Source organism: Simochromis diagramma, unplaced genomic scaffold (genome assembly GCF_900408965.1).
Source record: "Simochromis diagramma unplaced genomic scaffold, fSimDia1.1 OVJJ01000079.1, whole genome shotgun sequence".
Taxonomy (NCBI): domain Eukaryota; kingdom Metazoa; phylum Chordata; class Actinopteri; order Cichliformes; family Cichlidae; genus Simochromis; species Simochromis diagramma.
The window spans coordinates 5,045,259-5,063,873 of record NW_024387075.1 but is presented as its reverse complement, the minus strand read 5'-3'; the positions used below and the strand labels follow the sequence as shown (position 1 = coordinate 5,063,873).

Sequence of the window (18,615 nt, the reverse complement as noted above, 5' to 3'; positions counted from 1 at the left end):
ATACCCTCACTGTTTAATAATTTAATATTTAATCAGTCAACCACTGTAAACTTTGGCCTAAGAAAGTAATTTTCTTGTGACACACATTTGATATTATATTAACTCAGTCGTGTATCTAAAAAACCTTTAACATAAAAGAGTCTTTTAAAGACTCTTCAGAGCATTCCAATTCCAAACATTCCTATTCCAAATAATGGCAAAATAACAGCTTGTAGAGGAAAATCGATTTCATCACTGGCGTTGCACTTGCAAAAAAAAAAACGAAAGAAAAAAAACCTCTTACAGATGCTTTGTGCTTTTGTTGTTGCTGTTTTCCTTTTTTCTTTGCAAGGTATAAAGTTACCAACCCTTCAAATAGGCTCATACGCGGGTAAACTGGTGAAATCTGTGAGGTGTTTAAGTGCACATTTCGATACAATACGTTGGACTTTGACATGAGGGCAATGACAGGTAAACGCACAGTTATTATTAAAATATGTTTCGGAGCACTCTGGGGAGGAGGGGGGATTAGAGGATATTGTGACGTTTAAACAGCAGATAGTTGTTTTTGTTTTTGTTTTTGTTTTTTAAATTCAGTTTACATCGATGTTTACAGGTAACTGTTTGTAGGTGTTTCATTCTTCAGGTAATCCTGGCGTCACGCCGGGTTCTGTCCCAGGACGACTCCAACTATTCCCAGCGGCCACTCTCCAAGGAAGTCCCGCCCTCCGCAACTGCCCATTGGATTAAAGGTGAACAGAACGCGGTTGGTTTGGTTTGATTGGCTCACAGGTTGTCAGTCGCAGTGCGACGGGAGTTTCGGGAGTTTGAGGTTAGGCGTCAGGTGAAACCTGCTCTGTGAGGAAAACGGCGCAGATTAAACGTACTTTGCGACTACCTTCAGCATTGCTTTTGCACTTTTTAATGAACTTGTCCAGTGCGGGAAAAGTTTAACACCGGAGACCAACAACTTTAAAAGATGAAGAGCCTCAAGTATCGATTGAAAAAGCACGAAGTTACCATAACAGTAAGTTGATCGTTTGTTTTCTCGGTTTTGCTCATTTTCCCCGTTTCCCACCACTGGAGCGGTCAGCTGTGAGTTCATGGACGGCGCTGGGACCCGACGCTGTGTTGTACCTCCGCGGGTTGCTGTCTGTAACCCTCGCCTCTCTGTCTTAGCGACCACGCTAACCGCGGTCATGTTCCCACGGTGGCTGCCCGCGCGCTCCCCTGGAAAATAGACACCCCGCCAGCACGTTCAAGCACCTGCACACACACACACGCGCGCGCAAGCGGAGGTCGTGGCCTGCTAGACACAGATTATTATACTGCAGATTTAGGCCAGGTTCAGATTTTTATAACCTGTCCTAAATCTGCTGGAGCTGTGCTCTTGTTGTTGTTGTTGTTGTTGTTGTTGACAAAGCGCGCTCTGGAAGAAAGCACCACAAATCAATACCACAAAGTGCCTGTTCTGCTGTTTTTTTTTGTTTTATCACAGGGGACATTTGTGGTCCGTAAAAAAAAAACAAAAGAACAAAAAAAAAAAACCGCTGTCGTGCACTTTGACCCACCTTTCATTTCTGTCTTGTGAACACACTGAGAGCTTTTAAATGATGTTTGTTTTTTGGTTGTTTAAATGCACCAGTGTGTTCTCTTTACCAGCCTACAGCTACTGAAACCATGTCCGTGAAACTTTTCTGTAGATCTGTTTAAGAAAAAGTCTGTAATCGTCTTCAGGATCCCGCTTGAACAAGGATTTAGTGTGGTGGTGAACTGCTTGTGTTTCTAATATTTTGTCCATCGTATTTGGATCAACATGAATGGTAGACATATTTGGAGACTGGAGCTTGGGGTTCCCCATTCAATGCTTACATAATGTAAAAGCAGGAAAAACAATGGTGCCTGTTTTATGTTTATTTTGTTTAACAAAAGCAGCGCATTATTATTTTTATTAATACACGATTAATTATTACAGAGCAGCAGACCTTCAAACTTGAGGACCTGAGGTGGGCCTGAGTTGTTTACCGTGAAGTATGGCATGACATACATGACAAAGTTGGAATTGATTGGGTGGAATTGATTCTTCACAATCCAGCGATGACGTATGAACTTTGCTGAATAGACAGCCATCACAATTCTGCACAGTTCAGCATGCAGTGGGTGTCTGGCACTGCACTCTGTTTTCGGCTCCCAGCAATTACCATGAGAAAGGCACAAAGCCAGAGGAGCTGTGTGTGGTAAACTATCCGGCCCCCATTGAAATAAAAGGAGAGAGGGAGCGAAGAGAAGCCTTTCGAGATTGAAATGGTATTGTATGTGTATTGACGGCTGTCTCACCCCCTCTGACAGAAGTAGAGACACCCTTTTTAAAAAAAAAAAAAAAAAAAAAGAAGCATGAAAACCAAAAAAGCTTGCAGACTTTATGTTCCACTTGTTTCAAAGCACCCTGAGGAAAAGCTCGATGTGGGCTGTGTTGAGGAAACAGATGTGACATTTACACTGGGCTAAAATTCCCGTTGCATTCCTCTATGAAGGCAGAAGAGGAAATATTAGCACACCTACAGATAAAAGGTGTGTTTAAAAAAAAAAAAACTCAACAAAACAAAACATGGGTAATAATTTAAAATGTTTAACAAACCTGTTCTGCTTCAGGTAAGATCTTTGTGCTTGCACTGGTAAACAAACACATAGAAGAAGTATGTCATCACCACCTGTTGCACTTTGAAATTTGTGAAACGCAAATCAACCAGTCAATCACTCACTGAGGCATTAAGGTGAACGGCATTAAGTGCTAAACGTTTTAGATGTGTGCCTCGCTCACTGGCTCACAATGAGGTGAACTTGCTTGCTCTTTCTGGGTAGTGTGACTAATCATTAAGAAATACATGCACATTTTTCAAGTAGGAGAGGCAGTCATGGGGGTGGGGGGTATTGAAACTGTAACTCAATCCTGGCCAAAGAAAACAAATCCATGGAGGAAACTCCATCTTTCCCCACTCCTTTTGTAACTGTATCAGTTGTGCCCCCTGTTGTTGAAATTCAGAGAAAAAAGGTTTTGTTTTTTAACAAAGAAGCCATAAGCATCATATTTAGTGTCATTACCGTTGTCTTCCACAGTTGCCTGCTTATTGGCTAATCAGGTTTTCCTGTCACGCATTACCAAGAACTTATTTCAGCTGAGGAATGCTGACTATGTTACCAAACAAAGCTGAAAACTTAGTATCCAGGTTTCAAAATGCCATGGCATTCCCTTAATACCAGCTGTAGATTAAAGACAGGATGAAGTCTGTTGGTTTGGCTCACGGTTGCAAAAGGCAAGCCTCCAGTTTCAGTTATTCTTTTGTGTAGAGGCCTATTCTTCTGTGGAGAAGCGTGATTAACTACAAGGCTTCGTACGACAAGCATTGTCATGTTTAAATGCCATGATCATGTGATGGAAAGAAGCGACACAAGATTGTTTTTTCTGTCTGACAGTATGGGGCTGTACCTGTTCCACTCAGTTTAGCTGCTGATATTTTCTGAATGTTGAAGTTCACATGTAATCATTGTCTGTTCCTAAAAGACATTCCTTTGTGGAAAATAATATTGGGTTATGAAAAGCAGATCCCTATCAAAATAAAAATAAATATAAAGCAAAAAGAAAATGTGCCTAGGAATGTCCTCAGCAAGATTCCGATCAGCATTCCTCAAACATTTTAGATAACCACATACTCGGATTGCAAAAAAAAAAAAAAAAGTGATATCTGTTTGTTTCAGGAGATATCAGTGTGCTTTCAGAGCTGAGGCTACAGAGGTATGAGCAGAAAGTTATAACTCCAGCAGGGTAACCAGAGAAAAATGATTTCCTGGTTAGATTTGAGATTTGGCTGCACTGTCGCAGTATCTGCTTGTTGTCACAGTAAACATCCATCGTGTCAGCTGGATTTTGTGCGTTCAGTACAGTACAGCAAAATGTTGTACTGCTTGAAATTCCGTCTCCACCGTTGCTCGACACTGCGTGTATAGAGCAGGTAGTGCAACAATAGAAAAATAGTTGCGGGACAGCACTGTGTAGCGTTTGTCTAGGGTGTTGATCATTTTCCTAAATCCCTCGTTTTGCACAGTGTTGATGGGAACCACATCTTTGGTCAGGTGATAAGTAATAGCCTCCGTGATTTCTTTGTGCCTGCGGGAGTTCGACGGGTATAGGGAAGCGCTGTATAAGGTTCCTGTTATTGATGTTTGGGTGGTTGACTGGGAAGGATTTTCTCCTGTCACTTTCTCGTCATCCCTGATGTGCTCTCCATTGTTTTTTTTAGCAGCCAGCTTCTGTATCACATGGTATAAGGCTCCGCCCTTGTTGAGCAGGAAGAGTGAGCGCTTGTTTTCATGCAGATTACGTCCCGGATCAAAATGCGGTACAATCGTCGTCTTTTTTTTTTTTTTTTTTGTTTTGTTTTTTTTTTTTAAATCATTGTCATTTGGAAATTAGATCGCACATAAGTATGAATTGAGATCGCGATTTTCTAACGATTAATCGTGCAGCCCTATACAGCAATTCATTGTATTGTTGTGGCAGACACCCCTCCTGGTCAGTTCTTGAGAAAGGCTTCTTTTCATTGGCCTCTGTTAAATCCACAATCAAATTTAGGGACCTTCTCCTCACAAGGTTTTGAATAATTAGGCCCCATCTTATCTAAAAGATTTCGTAGTACCATATCACCCGAATAGAGCACGTCGCTCTCAGAGTGCAGGCTTACTTGAAGTTCCTAGGGTATTTAAAGGTAGGATTGAAGGCAGAGCCTTCAGCTTTTAGGCCCCTCTTCTGTGGAACCAGCTCCCAGCTTGGATTAAGGAGACAGACACCCTCTCTACTTTTCAGATCAGGCTTAAAACTTTTCTTAAAGCATAAATTTACAGCTGGATCAGGTGACCCTGAATCCTCCCGTAGTTACGCTGCAATGATACACTGAGTATTCCTTACTCACCTTTTTCCACTCTCTCTGTTTATACATTACTCTGCATGTAATCATTAGTTATTGTTAATCTCTTACACACTTCCTGCTTCACTGAGGCCTAAAGCCAGATCTGTACCTCTGTCAGATCTCCTGTGGATGGTGGCATGTTGGGGCACCTACCTGTAAACAGCAGATATACAGGATACAAGGCTGTGGTATATGAGTGGCTAAAAATCACTGCAAAATAGAGTTTCCGGGAGAAAATGCAGTGTGTAATAATAAAAAATGCAGCTTCACTTAGTTTTCCTTGTGATATGTGGTGAAATGTGGCTGCCCTACTGTATTGGGTAGGTATGGCATTGTTTTGCAATGTCAAACAAATCAAATCAAATAAAACATGTCTGCTACTGTTGGATGATTGTCGGTTATGCTACCACTGAGCGATGACATCAGTGCTTAAAGATGCTCATCTACGTTGTCCTAAGCCGTCATTATACACCTGCACCTACATCATGTGTCCATGATCCAATATCATTAAAAGTCTGCTGAGCCCATCGTAACGTTTAGTGTAAGGATAGGAGAAGGAAAGGTCAGGAAATGAAATGGTCCAAGGTCTATATGTAACATAGTAACACAACATGTAGACGTTGTAATAGATTATAAGAAGTGTGAGTGGGCTGACGTCCAGGTGAAGGACTGCGTCTTTTTTTCTAGCTTTCATTTCACTCGTAGGAAGCAAAGTATTTTGCTTGATGTTAAGAAAACTTAGACAAGTTTCGGATGTCTGTATCTGTATGTTGTTCAAATTCAGTCTGTTCCCTGACAGTACAATTTTTCAACACATGAAATTTTATAACTGTGTTTTGTTCTGCTCTATCGTCCATCTGTCTTCTATGACTGCTTAGTATTTTCTACATGACGTTCGCTTGAATTGTGACTTATTTGTCGCTGAAATCAGAGGAACAGTAAAACTCAAGTTATTGTCTAAAAGTTACAAAGTTCAGCTAGGCAGACTTTAAGTTCTAGCATATAATACATTATATGGTTATGTTTTTGCTTTTGCACTTGTTTTTCATCATTATAATATCACCTATAGGTCTGGGTGATTACTTGGGTTTTGGACCCAGATCACTTCGCAAGGCTCCTGACTACGTTAGCCGTAATGCTCCAACAATCCATCAAGCCGTGCGGCTTTGTAGCTTACCAAAGTTGTACTAAAACATTTTTGACAGATTTCTGCGCGCCATGTACCACATAAAATAGGTTCGAGGTCAGTAAACACAACCAGAATTCATACATAAGGCACACTGACGATTTTTGAGAAAATTAAAGGATTTTGCGCCTTGTAGTGTGGAAAATATGTTATACAGAAGAATAGAATATATCGCGATATATATCGTTACCGCACATGCTTCAAGTTATACCTCCATATGGATTTTAGGCCATATCGCCCAGCCCTATGAAAAACATAGATCCAGTTTATGACCTGGTGATGGCCCGATAAGTATGTGTTTAGATTATTGTCTCATTGCTTCACTTGTGGTTTTCGGCACGTAGCTGGAGGCTGTATGTTTTGTGAGTTACAGGACTCACGTTGAATTCTTATGACATGACTGCAACTGTAAAAATGCCTCTGGTTAGTTAGCACTAAAGGTATTTTTATCACCAATAAATTTTATGGTGGTGAATGGCAGTCACTCTGCAGCTCGCTGTAGGTCAGTGTTCATGGTCACTGTAGTTTTTTTTCCTTTTCTATTTTTTTCTGGCAGTTTTGTCTTTGGATGGTTTTTGCATTGTGTACGAGCCATATTTAGAACATGAAGAGGGAAGCTCAGACCTGTCAGTTTAATGACTGATCATGAAGACCCCATTAGCCTCCTGACAGGTTGAACACTAATGAGAAGCTTCCTTTAGGCAAATTTGTAGCAGCACACTGTAATAAAAGGGTATTTGCTGCTTTTCTAGTATAACCAGCGTTGTTCTTGGGCTTTGATTATGTTAAGGATTTCAGCAGCAAGTGTGACTGAACGCGGGAAGCTTATTTACTAAATCTGTATCTGACTTTAACATTAATCTTGATGTTTAAAGGTATTTTTTCATTCACAATGATATGAATTTGTGTCCCAACTTTTTATTGTTATATTCATAAATCCCTCTTTAAAAAAAAAAAAAAAAAAAAAAAAAAAATCTATCAACTTTTATATTCTCAGAGTTCAGGTTTTTGAGCTTGGGAATGAATTTAATTGTTAAGAGAAATTAGTAGTAACATAGTACTCCATATTTCCTGGCTTCCTGATCACACGCAGATTTTTTTTCTCTCTTCCCAGGGCTTGCATGTTCAATAATGGTGAAATGTAGGATCCTCCCTTACCCTTTAAGTAGTGTTATTTTACAAAACAGAGAGCGGGATTGGGAGGTGTTGTCGATGGCAAAAGTACTGTGGGACAGAGGAGGCACATGCAGCAGGAATGTTTTGTTGGGAAGTTGAAACGACTCTGGTTTCAAAGTTGTTTTTAACAAAAGGAGGGTGTGGATGGGAGAAGGGAACGTGATGGTTCCAAACCTTTAGGCAGTGATCGCTATCAGCTTCTTTAGATGTTTCTCTGCTCAGGGATAAAAATGGTGATTGTGATAAAGTCTCACAATGAGCTCGGTGCAGATTTGACTTTCCTGCTTCTCTGTTTCGAGGCTTTGTTTGAAATTTCTTTTTTTTTTTTTTTGGAAGGTCAGTTAGGTGATAACAAAGGTTTTGTATATTTTATTGTGTAGTTAAAGAAATCAGTGTTGCGTACTTGCTTTGCTGGACTGCAACACTGTCTATCTCACTGAGTGACAAAGGCCTTAAATACATTAAGAAAACTACAAATTTGGCTAACAAAAATAAAAATAACAATAAAATAAATTGAGAGTACGCTTTTTTTTTTTTTTTTTTTTTTTTTTAACAGCCACGCACTTTTCGTGCAGCTTAAGCCAGGGTGACTAAAGGAAAGCCTTGAGTCAACATGATCTATCAAAGAGCTGTCTTAATAAAACCCTCGTGGTTTCAAAGATGCTGTGGAAGGATTATTTGTTACCCGCAGCTGCTTTTAAGTCTAGGCACTTATCTTAGTATCTTGGTACTGACCTTTTCAGAAATGGTACCGGCTAATTACTCATTAGAATTGAGCCTGTGTGAAACCAAATTTGCTATTTTTTCCCACCTGCCTGGTGTCACATGCTGAGGTTTGTCAAGCCTGTGGTTACTGTCACTCCTTGGCGATCTCTGTAAAGATCTGCTGCTGTGTTTTTACCCTCTGCAGAGTGCATTGCGGGGCATTGAGGGAAGTGAAGTATATTCTGTCTGCAAGTGCGTGTTTTGTCTGGCTGTGCCTCGGTCTGCAAGGCAGGACAAATAAACAGAGAATTTATAACATGCCTGTCACTAAGCCAGGTCCAGCTTTTTAGTACATATCAGACTTTGTTCACGTAGAGACAAAATGCTTGCTGAAACAGAACCCTGCTTTTCTAAACGGCTGTGTTAGAGGAAGATGAGATGTCTGTTTATTTGTACTGATAAACTGTTGCCTTTGTGGGGAGCTTGTATGTTTTACAGCCTCCTAAACCCCCCAGGAATTTCTTTCTACCCACTGAGTGTTCTTAAACTACCTACTTATGAAGCTCCTTTATCAAGTTTAGGCTGCAACTTGGAGACACCCAGCAGGCGTTCTTAACCTCTGCTGGAGGGGGCGAGATTTGATTAAAATCCTCTTTTCCACCCTGCTTAATTTTCACAGTGTGTGTGGTGTTTACTTTTTGGGGTTCAGTTTGGATGGACTGAGTGTTTCATTTGAGCTAATCCTTGGTCAGACTGTAAGGCTGTTTAAATCTCATGACGAGCGCCTGTCTGACTAAATGCCGTGTATGCTTGCCTGTTAGATAGCAGGCTTTGCTTCATTATGAAGCTCTCATACCAGTAATCAGGACCTAGTGTTTTGTTGTTTTTAATTTTCCATTCCCCTATAGCTGTGCGCGGTTGGAATAGTGCTGTGCTGGGTAATTTATTCAGACATGCTGCCTCTTAGTATTATTTTATGAGGAATATTTATGTACCAGTGCACAAGACATCAAAGCCCCGACTTATTCCCCCATTAACAGTAATAGTAATTGACTGCATTGACCAAAGGAGACAAACTGTGAAACAGACTCATCGCATGTTTGCTTTAGGCTGGATGTTGTATCGGCTGTATAGTCAGTGGCAACACAGTGATCTGTTGTTTCAGGATTAACGTCTGGCTCCATAAGAGCGGCCGTGAGGTCATCCCAGCAGTGTTACCCATCGGCGTTCCCATGCTGTGCTCCCTCCCACTGCTTACATGGAGCAGAGAGCTCATCCTGTATTGCATCAACCAGGGAACATAAATTTGTTTCTGGTGGTTAAGTGCGTGTGTCTTTTTATTGTTGTTGTTGTACTACGTTTGTCATGTGTGAGCTTTGCATTCAGTCAGTTTGTTTATGTGTAACATGAACTGTGAGTGTGTGTCAGGGCAGTGATGGGGAGGTTGGCATGTGAGAAGGGGCTTAGTTTATTGACTGACTTTGGGTGGGCTTCAGCTGATGTCAGAATGTACGCACGCACGCACACACACACACACACACACACACACACACACACACACACACACACACACACACACACACACACACACACACACACACACACACACACACACACAGTCAGTCAATCAGTCATGCTGAGCAACAGAGGGACAAAGATTCTGCTGATGAAGGACAAACTGCTGTTCAGCAGCAGGGACTAAGCCCTATCAAGCTGTGCTCTCTCTGTTTGTATGTTTCTGTCTGTCTGCAGATTAGATACGTGCCTCTGCCGTATGAAAAATGTGGAGTCACTAACATAGTTGGACGGTTTTGTTACTTTTTCAAAAAAAATCACTGTTCCCTTTGTCGTCACGAACAAACAAGATAGTGAGAGAAACAAAGCGGTGCAGCCAATTAGTGCCTTTCGCTTCAACACCACTGCTGTGTTCAGCTACAGGTGGTCACTGGAGATCTAGACAAGTCTGCTTTTTATGACATTATACAGTCATTTTATTATTTTTAAAATTATACAAATGCCTTGTTAAGATGTGTGAAGTTCATTCACCAAGCAGTATGTATTATTTGTGCAATAGCCACTAAAAGGTTATAGACTAGATGGAATACCTGCTAGGACTGGACGATATATCGAGTTTTTTCATAATATCAATATATTTTTATACGAAATATAAGATGTGACAATATCGTTTATATCGATATAGTATATGTTACGTTATAATTATACTTGTGGAGCTGTAAGTTTGCCTCTCGTTTGTCCACTTTTGTCTCTATGCAGCGTTACTGGGCCTCGCCTCTGTCCTTCACTGAACACAATTCCCCCTCCCCCATAGTTTCACCTGCAGGCAACGACAAGATGGACACGGCAAATCTCCTCTAACGAGTTACTGCGGATCGCCCCGTGCGTGGGGCTGGACGGCGTCAACGTGTTAACGAGCTAACCGCGCTAACGACATGCAGCCCACAGGGGGTGACTTTGGGTGGGCTTACTCAATTTATTTTTGAGTAATTTCTTCATGTACATCTACGCTGTATGTTAATAAAAGTGCCTGTGTGACATCTGGGACACAGCTTTGACTAAGAACTCTCTTTTTGTTCTTACCTTATGGTAAATATCGAGATATATATCGTATATCGCCATCCAGCTAAAAAATATCGAGATATGAATTTTGGGTCATATCGCCCAGTCCTAATACCTGCCACACAGAGCATGCTGTCTTTTGCTGTATATCTCTTTATGGTGGCGTGTTCTTGTGCATGTTGATGGAAACCTGGTGCAGCAGAGTTAACTGATGCTCTATTTGTGGCGTGAATGTGCATCTGCTGTGTTTTGAGATGTGGAAATAGACTTTTCTTGGAAGAAGGTGGTCATAGGAAAGAATATGTGTGCATTGGACAATGTCAGAGGGGCAAGCCAGTGCCTGCTTTGTAACAGGCATGAGTCAGGTGTTCTCCAGAATTGCATTTTTTCTGATAGTTTTAGTCATTGTAGTAATTGTTAAATTATTGTTTATTGGATATTATTTTGTTACATACATTTATGTTACTGTTTTTGTTTGTCAGAGGTCTTTAGGTGCAAGACTAGGGAGATTTTATGAAGTATGTTTACTGATGTTTTGGTGTGTTGCATGATGATAATAATATATATGGAAAATTAGTGAGCTCGTATTTACAGTAAATACACCACATGTAAGTGCATTTCAGTTGTAGTATTTCAAGTTTTACACCAAAGTTTGTGTGTGTGTGTTCATGTGAGAGTGAGTGACTGAGGGAGTGAGAGAGAGACAGAGAGAGAGAGAACCGACCAAACAAGTGTCAACATAGTATTTCTGCCCAAGTACCAGCACGCCCAAAGCGTTTCTTGCTTAACCACATACCGCCATTAGAGACCAAAGAATCCTGTGGTTTTTACTATGCTATTCTACACATACAGTTACACAAAGGATGGAGTGGAGTGGGATCGCGTTAACAGTCCATTAAAATTTTGGATTAAATCCACCAAAGTCAACTTAATGAGTTTAAGTGGGATTTATATTATTAGCATATAGGTAGTACAGTGTAAAGATTTCAAATATGACACATTTGACCTCTGACCTCTCAGATCATTTGATTGATCTGAAGGTGATAATAACGTGTTAATAATGATGTATAGAGCGATTTAAAGCAATGTTTCTTACTGCCATTGTTGCGCTTTTGCCATTCAGGGAATTGTATACGGCGATTTTAAATAACAGATATTTGAGATATTATTTTATTATGACTTTGTTATGTACATTAGAGTACCAAATTATTATAATTTAAATACATAAAAATTTGAATATCATAACACTTTTATTGACCCATGTACTAAAGTCATATAAATATAAAAGAATAAAAAAAAAATTGTACTTAAATCATTTCAAGTATATCAGAATGGGTTTATACAAGGCAAATAACAAAAGCCTGCTCTTTGTACTTGTTTTTACTGAACTGCAAATGTTTTAAAGTATGTTTAAAAATAACAAAAAAAAATGAGTATGTACAAAATCTCTTAAAATTAAATACTACCCAGAGAATGAGCTTCCTCGTGGAGGTTTGTGCTCTTGGGGTGCTGCTTGTTCATAATGCTTCCTTCAGCAAAATAACACTAACCTGCTGCTGTCCCACAGATTCTCCTGTGTGTTTTTCCTTCAGGGGCTGAAAATGTAAATTTTAGGAACATTTTTAAAATATACTACCTCTTTAAGGAAGTCAATACTTTTTTAATTTGCTGTAGTGTTTCTGCATTAGTGACCCAAGTATTCCCTCACTAGCAGCCCACCTCACTGGTACTGCAGTGAGGTGGGCTGCATCCTTTCTTTTTCTTGCATGGAGCTGGAGCTGCAGAGTTGTGCTGGCATATTGTCAGTGGCAGTGACTTTCTTATAGAACGTGGCTTACTGGTTTGTCATTAGACTGCCTTTCCAGGTGAGTTGGCAGGGGCAAGGGCCACTGGGTTTAGGGAATGAGGAAAGTGATCCCAGGCCTGGCAGCAGGTCACGGAAGTTGAGGGAAAATAGCTGGGAAACGTTTTGTCCTCTGGGTCAAGTGTCATCTAAAATGGTTTGACCTAATAATTGGGTTGACTAGTCTCCATTTTGGGCAGCACAAGTAAGAATATCTTTGGAGGATCACCAGGAAACTCCCAGAAAGCCACTTTACCGTATGGGCTTTATTTTAGTTCCCACAGGGTTAACTTTACGTAAGTGTCTTAAACCTTCACACTTTATGCAGATTAACAACTCACTTTACTGCACGCTAACAGATATTCAGAGCTTCACACATTTTTGTATCCTGATCTGTTTCAACAGTCACTGCAGAGTTGGCACCATGTTTCATTTTGTGTGTGCCATAGTGCAAAGGCTGCATTCACATGCAGTTGGTAAATTTGTGCTTAATCTAAGTCAGTATTTCCTTTTACTTTCTGTTGTTTCTTGAGCACTGAATGCTCAATAGATTCACAGCTGCTGAGAACAATAACCCATGACAGTGATCTTATATAAGCACCTGGCACTGGCTGCGTAATGGTAGTTTGTACTAATGATTGCTAGAATTTTCTCATACATACTTGTATCTGTAATACATTTTCTGTTATTTGGAGAAATACTTGTAAGATACAATTGCTTTGGATTCTCTTTAGCTTACCATTGTGTTATTAATGCTTTTGATGCTTATCACCTATCCTCTTGGTCAGAGCATGCAGATATACATTGACTTGTTATTTTTCTGCTGACCACCAGAGGGCGTTTCTGCCTGTTCTTATGCATCCAGACCTGGACGAATGACTCTGTGCTTAGCAGCTATCCAGACATGCTTCATATACATTCCGACAACCAGTGCCTCGTTTTCTCCAGACACCTGGCTTGAACCATCAGTGTCGGCCCAAATGCGCGAGGGGCTTTTACTGTGAAGCATCAGCTTACCTGTTCCAAAATGACAGATTGACTGCAAGCATGCTGCATCTTGTCACTTTCACACCTCCACCCCTCTCCTGTCCTTGTGTGTTTGGCTCACACACTCCCAGTCTTTCTCTCCTGCACCCTTTCTGTTTCTGGCCCTCAGGGGTTTCAGTTACACCCTACATGCTCAGACAGTTGCACAGCTCACCGCGTTACGCACAGGTCTGTGGTCACAGATTAAAGGGATGTGTGCGATGGTATGGGCGCTGGTGTAAAAACACTCCCGCCTCAAACTGCAATGCTAGAAAAGGTATGCCGGAGAGCTGCATCTATTCATCAGTAACAGAGAAGATTATTATAAAGTGTCCCACTGAGTTACTAACAGGATTTCCCATCTTTCCTTCATGTTCACCTGACTGTTCATGAAAACTGCTCCGTGTTCCTTCATTGTTTGTTTACGTGCCACTTCGAGAGATTTCTGTGGCACAGTTTCTGATATTTAAGCTCTTGAGGGTCTCGTTTACACTGACCCAGCTAGAGTTTTGGCTTTTTAACTGCCACAGCATATCGCACCAATAAATCAAATTGTCATTGAGATATTCACAAAGCATGCAGCTATTTTAATACCACAAACAGGTATCTCTAGGGATAAATGATAAAAATAGTAGCAGAAGATTGGTGTCCTGTTTGGACATGTTGCTAAACCAAAAGTACAGATTTTATGTTAGTCATGCAATATATTGGTCATCATCTTCAGGAAGCTCTAGTTTGTTTGAACATGTGTCATTTAGTTACTGTAACGTGTGTTTATCTTAAATATCAAAGGAATGCAGCAGTGCATCATTTTCTCAGTTTTGCTATGTAAAGCAAAATTCAAAGCATGCTCTAGTGGTTGTTGTCCGATTGATTGGACCAGTACGCACCATTTAGTCTATGTTATTCTTACTTGTTTATTCTCTATGAGGTTGCAGGGGCTTGTAAGGTCCTCTTAAGGTTTCAAACAAAAATGCACAGCTCACACACAGCGCTGCAAATATGCTGCCAGTTGCTGGTGGATGTTGTTGAACTGATGGTGGCTGGTTAAAAACTTAGTGTGTCAAGAAAATATCCCCCACTCCACCATCACAAACTGTTTATACAAAGCTGGATGGATTTGTGCTTTTGTGTCGTTTACTCCAAATTCTGACTGTACCATCCAAATGCTGTGGCAGACCTCGAGGCTCATCAGACCATGCAACAGTTTTCCAGTCTGCTTTTGCCCAATTATTAGTGAGTTTGTGCAAATTGTAGCCTCAGTTCTTGTTCTTAGCTGACGAGTAACCCAGTGTGGTCTTCTGCTGCTGTAGACTCCCTGCTTCAATGTTTGGTGTGTGTTAGGGGTGAGCAGTATAATCTTATAATTATATCACAATATATCAAGAATATTTGTGAACACAATATTTCTGATGATAAAGGGAAAACCCCCCAGAACATTTTGTTGATGTTTGCAGGCAGCAGCATTTGGAAGTGTACGTTAATGAACAGGATTTTTCAACTGAGCTACTGTCACTGATGATATACTTCCTAGATTGAAATGTGACTCTATTGAAACAAGGTTCCAGCAGTACAGCAGCAGAGCAAGAATAAGTCAAATATAAGCACAAAAGTAGCCTATGTAGTGTTTTCCTTGGAAATTGTATGTGAAAATAATTCCCAACACTTCACTTTAACAAGACCTAAAGTATCACAACCTTGTACCTCATCAGGATATGCTCAAGAATGTCATATAGTAAAGCTAAAAAACTACCTGGGATGTTGTATCTTGCTCAGTGGAGTCATTTGGGCTGCACATCTATGGCTGCTAGCACCTCTTCATTCACAGACTGTTTGTACTCAGCGGTGTGTCTTTTCCACAAAATATACAAGAAAACAGGTGGAGCTGTTTTCTTGTATATTTTGCAAAAGTTGCACTTTGTTGGAGGTTTTATAAGAAACTTCATATACAGTGGGGCAAAAAAGTATTTAGTCAGCCACCGATTGTGCAAGTTCCCCCACTTAAAATGATGACAGAGGTCAGTAATTTGCACCAGAGGTACACTTCAACTGTGAGAGACAGAATGTGAAAAAAAAATCCATGAATCCACATGGTAGGATTTGTAAAGAATTTATTCGTAAATCAGGGTGGAAAATAAGTATTTGGTCAATAACAAAAATACAACTCAATACTTTGTAACATAACCTTTGTTGGCAATAACAGAGGTCAAACGTTTACTATAGGTCTTTACCAGGTTTGCACACACAGTAGCTGGTATTTTGGCCCATTCCTCCATGCAGATCTTCTCGAGAGCAGTGATGTTTTGGGGCTGTCGCCGAGCAACACGGACTTTCAACTCCCGCCACAGATTTTCTATGGGGTTGAGGTCTGGAGACTGGCTAGGCCACTCCAGGACTTTCAAATGCTTCTTACGGAGCCACTCCTTTGTTGCCCGGGCGGTGTGTTTTGGATCATTGTCATGTTGGAAGACCCAGCCTCGTTTCATCTTCAAAGTTCTCACTGATGGAAGGAGGTTTTGGCTCAAAATCTCACGATACATGGCCCCATTCATTCTGTCCTTAACACGGATCAGTCGTCCTGTCCCCTTGGCAGAAAAACAGCCCCATAGCATGATGTTTCCACCCCCATGCTTCACAGTAGGTATGGTGTTCTTGGGATGCAACTCAGTATTCTTCTTCCTCCAAACACGACGAGTTGAGTTTATACCAAAAAGTTCTACTTTGGTTTCATCTGACCACATGACATTCTCCCAATCCTCTGCTGTATCATCCATGTGCTCTCTGGCAAACTTCAGACGGGCCTGGACATGCACTGGCTTCAGCAGCGGAACACGTCTGGCACTGCGGGATTTGATTCCCTGCCGTTGTAGTGTGTTACTGATGGTGACCTTTGTTACTTTGGTCCCAGCTCTCTGCAGGTCATTCACCAGGTCCCCCCGTGTGGTTCTGGGATCTTTGCTCACCGTTCTCATGATCATTTTGACCCCACGGGATGAGATCTTGCGTGGAGCCCCAGATCGAGGGAGATTATCAGTGGTCTTGTATGTCTTCCATTTTCTGATGATCGCTCCCACAGTTGATTTTTTTTCACACCAAGCTGCTTGCCTATTGTAGATTCACTCTTCCCAGTCTGGTGCAGGTCTACAATACTTTTCCTGGTGTCCTTCGAAAGCTCTTTGGTCTTGGCCATGGCGGAGTTTGGAGTCTGACTGTTTGAGGCTGTGGACAGGTGTCTTTTATACAGATGATGAGTTCAAACAGGTGCCATTCATACAGGTAACGAGTGGGGGACAGAAAAGCTTCTTACAGAAGACGTTACAGGTCTGTGAGAGCCAGAGATTTTCCTTGTTTGAGGTGACCAAATACTTATTTTCCACCCTAATTTACGAATAAATTCTTTACAAATCCTACCATGTGAGTTCATGGGGTTTTTTTTTCACATTCTGTCTCTCACAGTTGAAGTGTACCTCTGGTGCAAATTACTGACCTCTGTCATCATTTTAAGTGGGGGAACTTGCACAATCGGTGGCTGACTAAATACTTTCTTGCCCCACTGTATAGGTACTAGATCATCATTGGAGGTTGACACGCAGCTCTTATGCTCTGACATGCCTGGGCTAGTCTCACTGTTACACACAGCAGGGAACGTAAATGAATGATATCACAACTTGACATTTTTATATCACATAAAAATGCATACAGTATTGTCACAGAGGGTATGATACAGCACAGTCTCTTCTGCATGCCTCCGTGGTTATTTGAGTTACTGTTGCCTTTCTATTAACTTGAAGGAGTCTGGCCTTTCTCCTCTGACCTCTGGCATCAGCAAGGCATTTTCCTGCAGAAAACTGTGGCTCGCTGAATATTTTCTCTTCTTCAGACCATTCTCTGTAAACCCTAGAGATGGCTGTGTGGGAAAATCCCAGTAGATCAGCAATTTCTGAAAAATCCTCTGGCAAAAACAACCATGCCATTTTCAGAGTCACTTCAACCATCTGCTCTATTCTGATGCTCTTTATGACCTTAAGTTAGTCATCTTGACCATCTCTGTATGCCTAAATGCACCGAGTTTGATTGGCTGATTTAGATATTTGCATTAATGCAGAGTTGAACAGGTTTATGTAACAAAGCAGCCAGTGAGTGTATATGTCTCTAAACTCTTACTCATGTCCTCTTTAAGCTACATTTCGACTGCATTATTATATCTTATTCTGAAGCCTCAGTTTAGCTTCAGATGAATTTTGGAACATTTCTCCATTTGAGCTCACATGAACCCCTGTGAGGAAGATCAATGCATCCATTGAGTTCACCCATGTGCTGCATTACACGTCTGACTTCTGAAGACTTCTGAAAATCTGAAGCTTGAGATAAAGCTCTAAATGGGAAAAAGATTCTGCCTGTATTTACAGAGACACATTTCCTATAAATTGTCAAAGGGTTATATTTCATGGCTTAATGTCTGTGTCTTCGCAGATGACTTTTATAATCAAGAGGATCCCCGTAGTGGATATCATAAAACTAGATCTGTAACTGCAGTTTGACGTTGGACACAACTATCACTTACCATATTGGCGTAAAGTTTTATGTTGTGATCTTGACTTCAGTCTCTTATCAGATGACCGCTTAGATATTTCTTGCTGGTGATTTCATCTGTGAGGATATTGGAGACCTATTAGTCTCGCCAGCAGCTGAGAGAGGCAGGAAACCGAGGTGTTGGAGAAGTGACGGAACATCTGAGCTGAAGATGGCGAGAGTCTCTAAGTGACATATTACCAGGCAGCCAGAATAATTTGTGCAGACAGGTAGAACGGTCTAACCTGTCTGATCCAATGTCAGGTGACGTCTTGTCCTCGAGGTCACTGTGTTAAAATAGAAGCTTTAGCAGAATATTGAGTCAGTAACGTCTTATATGCAGGTTTAATACAGACACTGTAAAGCTGGCTGCTCCATGCCTATTAAGGTTTTCTGTTCAGGACTAATTTAAAAAAACTACAGAGATTTTTTTTTTTTTTTTTAACTTCTGTGTACATCTCTTGAAGTCTCACTGTGGCTCCAGTTACAGCAATGCTAATGAGCCCTGCCTTTGTGGAGATTACAGTATCACAAGTGTTCAAGTCATGTGTGTGGATGGGCTTTTTAATGGTGTAGATATTCAGCCC

The 18,615-nt window shown here is 40.9% G+C and overlaps 1 protein-coding gene across 1 annotated transcript in view; it reads left to right on the top strand.

The window, feature by feature from the left end:
• Nucleotides 1-771: 771 nt before the first annotated feature.
• The window catches only part of uacab (uveal autoantigen with coiled-coil domains and ankyrin repeats b), a 40,899-nt gene continuing 23,055 nt past the window's right edge, over nucleotides 772-18,615 (top strand). Inside the window, exon 1 of the mRNA XM_040045622.1 lies at nucleotides 772-1,006. Coding sequence (XP_039901556.1) covers nucleotides 959-1,006 — 48 coding nt within the window. The 5' untranslated portion in view covers nucleotides 772-958. The remainder of the gene's footprint in view (nucleotides 1,007-18,615) is intronic.